Source organism: Trachymyrmex cornetzi, unplaced genomic scaffold (assembly GCF_001594075.2).
Source record: "Trachymyrmex cornetzi isolate Tcor2-1 unplaced genomic scaffold, Tcor1.1 scaffold422, whole genome shotgun sequence".
Lineage (NCBI taxonomy): Eukaryota > Metazoa > Arthropoda > Insecta > Hymenoptera > Formicidae > Trachymyrmex > Trachymyrmex cornetzi.
This window is the reverse complement of record NW_017298983.1, coordinates 474101-482826: the sequence shown is the minus strand read 5'-3', so window position 1 is coordinate 482826 and position 8726 is coordinate 474101. Positions and strand designations below refer to the sequence as shown.

At 32.9% G+C, this 8726-nt stretch overlaps 1 protein-coding gene across 1 annotated transcript in view; it reads right to left on the bottom strand.

Annotated features, from left to right (window-relative positions):
* Positions 1 to 4912: 4912 nt before the first annotated feature.
* The window catches only part of LOC108764445 (hemicentin-1), a 109413-nt gene continuing 105599 nt past the window's right edge, over positions 4913 to 8726 (bottom strand). The window contains exons 11-12 of the mRNA XM_018512709.1: positions 7339 to 7619; positions 4913 to 6157 (exon numbers count right to left, since the gene is read on the bottom strand). Coding sequence (XP_018368211.1) covers positions 6014 to 6157; positions 7339 to 7619 — 425 coding nt within the window. The 3' untranslated portion in view covers positions 4913 to 6013. The remainder of the gene's footprint in view (positions 6158 to 7338; positions 7620 to 8726) is intronic.

Here is an 8726-nt window from a genome sequence, read left to right as displayed (position 1 = left end):
AAAAAAGTAACTTGTAACTGTAACTTCGTTACAAGTAACGAGTTACTTCCATTCCCTGATAATCATATCAATATCGTCATATATGGCTGATATATATTTTCATATGGATGAAGAATATAGCTTAAAATATAACTAAAGTGATGTATGTTTATTTTTAATCTAAAATATTTTAATTCGAAAAGATGAAACTTCTCACCATTCTTCATGTACATATTATTCATAGCTATATTATTCATACCTAGTACAATATAAGATTTAATTTCTATATATAATATATAGAAATATGTATATATATACATTATATCAATAAGAAGATCAAATTTATCTCAAATATCTAGCACACTAGGAAATTAAATAATTGACTATGCTTATAATATTCTTGATTACTGTATTTTAAATGTAATGCGTTTATATGCTAGCATTATTAAAAAAGCAACTTCGATCTACGAGAAAAGAATCGTCGACAATTAATTGATGAAATCTTCCGACAAGGTTGCATTTCGTCGAATGACCATCGTTGTGTGCGTAGTGTTGGTTGCAAAAGCGGGTATCGCGGTTCTAAATCCAAGCCACAGAGTTATGCCCCTTAAATCCAAGTCAGGCCGACTGCCAAGAATACTTCGAGAAATTTACTGCTTTGAGAATCAAGGGAGCAATAACGTTCTGTAGGATTGGAGTTATATTTCTCGTTATATATACCTTCACAATGCTATCTGTCTATGCTTGAAATACTTAGTGCAGATTTAACATTATTACGAGTGACAGGAGACACGAAATTTAACGAATCACTGCATTCTCAGCATTTTTAAATATATTTTATCAACTCCTCTGAAAGAATGATCGATACAGAACGTGGCATGTATTGGTACAAGCTCGTATCTGTCTTATTGTGGTATTTTTTAATCAACGATCTCTTCGTAATTCCGAGAGTAATCTCAGGTGATATGTTAAAAGGACGATTAATGCAATTAAATCAAGGGAAAAAAGGAATAAGATTGAAAAATTATAAATTATTTCACCTATAAAAATTAGTGAATAATGATGGAAACAAATTGCTAATTTGTTTATTTGCAACGGAAAGATAGAAGGAAGACTCGTTACAGATATAATAGGTATCTTTTGCCATATTTACAATGACTGATGTCTCTTTCAAACATTTAAAATAACTCTAGAACATTTAACAACTATGAGACAACGCGATGCTACAAATGCTTTAAAGCGTTTTTTGATTGATCAATTTGTGAAATTCTTTCTTCTAATTGGTCCATCAAAAAACGCTTCAAAGTATTTGTAGTGAGACTTGGACCACAGTTTATGTCTGCTTGCCGTTTTACTGTAATCAATCGATAATTATTTACATGGCGCCTCGGAAATCAAACTTTAATAATTAACTTTGTTAATGATTTCGACGCGCCAAAGATAATAATCAGTGAATAATATGAGTGATTATGACTGCATTCAAGTCATGATTCAATTTTAGCGTACGTATATTATTACATAACTGAAACATTCGCTCTTTAATGTCAATCTTGATAACTGGAAGAGAAACTGAAATAGTATATACTAAACGCTTTCTCATTCTCTCTCTCTCTCTCTTCTGTAGATTTGTTAATTAATTTAAAATTATCTTTTACCCTATGAAATACCGACATATTAATTATTGAAAAGAATTGAAAATTTAGAAATTTTTACTAATTAGTTACAAAAAGTACAAATTGAGAAAGAATCTTTATTCCATTTCAAGCGAATATTACTTTTTCGACAGAATTTTAATTTAAATGTTATTTTCTCTCTTTTCTCTCTCTCTCTCTCTCTCTCTCTCTCTCTCTGTCTCTTCCCTTTCTCATCTCTTATTTTTATGTGAAAATAGACAATGTTGAATATTAAAAAGTTATGTAAAATATCCGTATTATCCAATTAAATTTTTACTAAGAAAAAATGGATTCTACACGCAAATTGCTCAAAGCATATCCATGCAAAAGGAAAAAAAGAAAATTTGGGATACAATGTGTATGATTCACAATGTTACTTATGTCACGTACACAAATTTATTTACTAATACTTATTCTTTCCATATCTATCTCTTTTACTTTGTGAGAATTAAATCTTGCATCTTAATCTGTTGCAAACCTGACACAAAATTACCTTTGCATTCGTTAGAGCATATTAACACAAAGCTAATGTTTCACTACGTTAAGTCCCAAACGTAATTTTATTGCACTCGTTGAGTGTACGTCGTTAGCTTGACGAATAATGTCACTGGCAACAAAGCTAACAATAAGTCTACGATGACAAAGAATAATCACGTTTTCAATGCAATTCTATTGCACGTATTATTCTGAAAATTAGTCACAGACTTCGTGTACAATATTTTTATTTTTAAAAAACTGTGCTATTGATTATTCACACATATAAACAAGAAGTGTACTTATTGTATTACATAACTTTATTCATTCATAATATTATTTTAAACCTTATATTTTCATTAAGCTCCAGGCAAAATGATTATAAATATATGACCATTATATATGACCATTTTTAAACATATGTAATTTTAAATACATTTGATATGCAGTGTGATATGTAATATAGAAGTGTTGCTATATTAATTGACATTATGATAGTATTAAATTAAGAATAGAAGCAAAACAAAAGTATCGCTGAGCGAACAATCGGAACGTAATCGAAAATTTATAATCATTTACCTGGTTCGGTGAAAGCATGAGGTTTAAAATAATGTTTCTGAATTTAATGGACGAAATTATGTGATACATAAGTGCAGCTCTTGTTTCACGATGCTATGGCACGAACTCATCAATTATTACGTGAATATATAATGACATGATTGTGCTATAAATACGTACTATATTATGTTAAAACATGCACATAAATAATTATTACTAATCCTTCTTGTTCGAAATATAATTTAAAAAGAAATTATTAAAAACATTATTGTTCTTGTATATTATGTATCAATGATACAAAATTATCTCTATTACTAAACTATAGAAACAGTAACTCACATTCGTGACATATTTAAAAAAGAGAAAAAACAAAATTTTTTATTTTATCGATCCTGTATTAATAAACTTAGACTTTACATATTTTTTTTACATGTATTTTTATTCTCTTTATTTCGTGTGTGTATATATATATATACACATATATATACATATATATATACATATATATACATACATATGTATATTTTAAAACTCAACTGATATACCTACAGAATCTTCGACAACAAAAAAAGTCGATTAGTGAATCTCGGAATCATTTTGCGGGATTATCGTGCCGGACTTATCGTCGGAAATAATTTCCATAACTAATTGAGCGTGCTGCTTCACGATTCGGTTACTTTTCAAATTTCGTAGTGCAATACCTTTTCCTCTTGTAAGAATGGCAAACAATTTACCATTAATATCATTTTTTTACAATTTTTTTTAAGTCTTAATATCTTGTTTTTGTGATAATAATTAATGATAAACATATTACAAACTGTAGCAAGGACACCGAATTATAAACAAACAAATATTATAATAACATTTTTTATCTACAAAATAAATGGAATCTGTTCGTCTTGATAAATTATTTCATTGATTATGAAAAGCTGACATTTTATCAGCTTTTCAGAAGAAAAAGAGAACAATATTTATTTAACAAAAAAAGAAGCATCAAAATAAAATCGATATCAGTATTATAATAGGGGAAATAGTATGGGCTAGATTGTGGATTTGTGATTCAATCAGAGCATTAGTCGACTGAATACCATGAGGTACGATGTGCGATCATTGACCGTTCCATCTGCACGTATTGCGATATCATTCGATTATGATGCCTGGGTGAATCGTAATTATGTCTCGCAATTCGCAGCCGGAATGGGTGACAGTCTGATGGGGGATAGCTACGACAGCGTTAGGAACGGAATAGGTCGTCTCAACAGCCCTGGAGACACGGATGGCACATAGAATAATAGGTTACTCCGGCAACCTAGGTTAGTCCTTGTTAGCAAGACCGAGAATGCACAATGTATGCAAACACTGTAGCGCGTCCTCGTATTCCCCCGAAATGCTCGAATTACTGTTCTTCGTCCAATAGGATGCTCACCTAGCTGTCAGGACGCTTTTGCAGCTCTCTTCGAAGCTAATGGAGAGGCGCGACGATCTGTTTTCCTTAAAGCACTTCAGCCATCTCGCGCGGCGCGTTTATCTCGAGGAAATGGTGCGATACGTCTCGCTTGTGGCAATTTTCTTTTTGCGAAATATATTGCCTCTCCCCCATATTGCGATGTCAACACGTCTCGGTATACCGAGACATGGCATTAAACATTTACATTTTCAATTGTTATTAAATGCTACTATCTTCCGTAATTATTCATGCCTATCATGCCTATGTAGGTATATTAGAAATTCTATTAGAAGTCTGAAAGTACTTACCTAAGAAATAAAGATGCAAATCAAGTAAAATGATATACAAAATAAAATTTATAAAATTCTTATAATCATATATTCTCTTAAAATAGTAGTGGTTCACGAATATTCTCGTAAATAAAGAAAAGTTGAGCTCTTTCAATAGAATGGCAAAATAATTGATGGGTATTTTACATCATTAAGTACAACAGGAAATGGAGATATGTATCGGGTAATATCGTATTAAGTACGTATTGTGTAACATGTATGCCCACGTTGTTAAATTCAAGCACAGAAATTTCATTCACGTTCGAAATGGAAAAGTATAATGGAAGCGTAACACAAGTATGTACGTTGCGCGAGTAAATTCGTCTCACGTACCGTAGAAATTTTACCTTCTCATGCCATTCGTTCTTTGGTCTTAATGGAGAGGAGTATGTAAGATCAAGTAAGGAAAGATAATAAAATGAGCTTGTTTGTGTAAAACAGATGAAACGTATTCTCTTTATTCGTATTCGTATGCCATCGAGTTTTATCTTACGCGATCGGACATCTCTCGACTTAACGGATGTGTAACGGATGAAATTCGGACATTAGTGACTATAATTCTAGGGCCAGGCTCGTGTCTATTTACAATAGATCTTTGTACAAAAACTAGTTCCATATAAACAGTAAAATCCACGTTCGTGTGCCGCATCGGTGATCGGGAACGAAGACGTCGCTCCTTAAGAGATTCTCTCGAGTTCGGCGAAGTCTTTTGAACGAATTTATTTTCTGTCTGAGTTGTTATAAAAATTTTGCGTACGAAAAACATGAGCAGTGATGAGCTTCGAATACGATCACATTAATATCGTTAGTATTTTGAGGATAAGGCTGGAGAATGAGCTTTGATCGAAAAAATAATATTCTCGATCGTATTACCTTACAATTGCTGTAAGGGCAACTACTTGAAAGTAATTTTAATAGATTGTAAAAGTTTCAAAAGAATTAATATGTTAAGATCTATATATAAAGACGTCATTTTATGCGCGAAAACTTGAAAACTGGAAGTATATGAATAAAGTATAAAGCGCCATTAAAATTTTCTTTAGCTCGCTTTGACCCAGCCTCATCTCCCTTGTTATTGACATTAACTACTTTTAGGGGTTAAACTCTTTGTACGTTACGATATACCGTTTATACCTCAGTATGGCAGTAAAGAAATATTTTTGGACATGTACGGGTACCTCTCTAACTCGCTAATGTCATTTCACCTCATCTTCCCCGTAAAATTATATATGAAAATGTAGCGCCGTCCCCGGCGGCATCGGCATAACGTAATCTCGAAGAGAGACCGCGTTCCCATCAATACGATCTGGAACACACCATCAGCCTCTCTATGGTTTTGTACAGTAAACGTTAAGTGTGTTTCGCGGAGTGGTTCGAAACTCGTGTACCAACTATGGGAAGATACCACGTTAGACTTCGTGCTCGCGTCTCGGGGATCCACGGATCTCTACGCTGCTCTCCGCCCGTACTCGTTACATTTACACGTGTAAATATAATCGCCGGCGGCGTCTTAGAAGCTCACGAGGTTGATCCCGCAGGGAAACCCTTCGAACTTATATACAGCTCTCCTGTATCCGATTCGAGCGTGTCACCACTTCAGGTTGATGGAATTTGCCTTGCGCGGAGATCGACGATGAAACGGGCCTCTGTGGCATCGACGAGAGTCCTTTGCTCGTCCTCTGAAGGCTATAATATATCTGAAAGCAGGAATCACGTCCGACATTCATCAGACTATTTTATTGATTAAAAAAGAGATATATGTGTTATACAGTACATTCGTTTTACCGTGCGAAAACAGTATTAAGCGCATATTTGTCAAAAGATTTTAATATATTAAATTTAATCCTTTCGCTGATGACACATATACACAAAAGGGATTTCAAATTAATGAAATTGTGTGAAAGCAAATGACATGTGCTGATACCGTCCAAAAACAAAACTGTCATAAACTTTCATTTCCATGAATAAAACAGTCTTTAAAAAAGACAAAGTGTCATCTGTCTTTTGTATTCTTTTTGTTCCATGATCTCGATGGCTTTTTTTTAAATATAATATATATTTTATAAAGTTATTATTATTCGATGATAATTTTAATAAATTTTGGATATTGTGTACTACTTTTTTAGTACCAATTATTAATTTAACAAATCGATGAACCAATTATTGATTAATAAATTTTTATTTCTCGCAGCGTGTTTATTAAATATAGCACAATTAATTCAGCTATCTAAATAGAAAGCAATCGCTGAAGAAGAATAGCGGAATACGAAGACGAGTTACGCACATCGGGACTGGCCTCGTCAAATTATCGAGAAAACTTCGACGTAATTAAACTTACGAAAGCGCAGATAACTCAAGATCCTGCTAAACCGGAAAAGTTAAAGTGGGAGACTGCCGCATATTGAAGCAACCGATTCCTCCTCTTGACTAACTTCCCATCACTCTGCTTCGAGCTTCTAATATTTAAAACAGCCTTTCTGATTTTGCTTTGCGGAAGTTAGACGCAATATTTCAACGAAGATCAAATCAGACATAAAAAATAAAAAATGCAGCGCTTATTTGATGCGCTCGAACATAATTTGACTTACTTTTTCCTTGTTCCTCCTCGCTCACTAATTTGCGCGAAAATATTAAGAAGTCTTCTCGTTCAAAATTTTGTTAGAATATTAAATAAGTGCTATTTGTAACGCAAATATTATAATGTTATTAGTCATATTGAGTTTACTTTCTGATCTTAATATAACTGCATTTTTTTAAAATCACAGTTATCATGGATTTCTTTCTTGGTGAAGAATTAATTTTTTACTATATAAATACTTAAGGATTAATGCCAAAGAAATAACAAAATAAGATGCAATATTATATTACAATCACTTACGTTTTGGTTGTTACGCTGATTGTAGGCGTCCATCGCCATCTGCTTAAAATCAGCCATCGTGGGCGGATGATTGTAAGCGCTTTGCTGAGACACGTGATTTTGCGGATAATTTATGGTAGGCGTTGGCAGGCAGTCAGTCAATATCGGATCTGGAGGCAGGTCCAGACCGTGCTGAACGATCGGCCTTTTCTCCGGCGAAGCGTCTTCATCGGTGGCGCGATCTTTCTTTCTTCGTTGTGGCGGTGTCTTATAGACGGGGGTATATGTTAGGGGTCTTCTTTCTGCGGACAGATTTACGGAAGCCATGCAGAGACCGAACGACTAAGCCGCTTAGTCGATTAAATCAGGAGAAAGGAGCAGCCATTTTTTTTACGAGTACTTTATCTCTTGTAAATGTGAAAAAACATAAGCTTCCCGACTGATTCGTAGTTATGGTTTCCATCTTTTTTTTTCGAGAAAGGTAGAAATTGTGCTAAAAAATCCTGCAAGAATTTCCACTATTCTATCGATGAAACTTTCATTACGAAAGGCGAAATTTACGAGAGATCTCTCGATTTTTAAGTATTTCAATCCAACTTCATTTCCCGACATTATCATTATTCACGTAGTTCGCTCGCCGCGACGTAGTTCGCGTATTAATATCGCAAATGGAAATGTATTTTCATGGAAAAAGTAACATCGCGCTGAAATGAATTTAAATGAGAAATTTGTTTCATGGACTCGTTTGCTATAAGTACAAAAACTAACATTACGTGTTTATTATTATACACTTGGAAAATGATGTCAGGTAGAAGGGTTTTATTATATTCATATTCACGCAGATTTAGAATATTTTTTCGAAAGTACATATTTATCAGCAATATGTTTCTCTCTTTCGAAAATATTTTATGGAAGTTCTTAATTTGATACAATTATAAAGTTAATTATACAAAGAGCTCAGTTAAATTATTATTGGCAGGCTGAAAGTTTCATATATAATTCACAAACGAAGTCGAACGTAAATTATAAAATATCGACTATTGAATGTCGATGTAATATTTCTATATGCTGCTAATAATCTAACCATATTACATTTATGAAGATACATGAAGATTAATAGAATATACGATTCAGCTTACAAGAAATTTATGGATAATATAATATGAATTTATTAGAGAAAATGGGAAAAATATTTACATATATATAATAGTAATGTTGGTTTAAAATTTTAAATCAACAACTTGTTTAATTTAATATTAAACATACTTTCGTTATTGCTCGTATTACTGCATCTCTCTTTTTCGAAGTCTGCACAAAAATAATCACAGCCAACGATATTCTCATAGAATTATTTACTACGATTTATTTATTTTAATTATCTCTTATCTCTCTCTCTCTCTCTCTCTCTC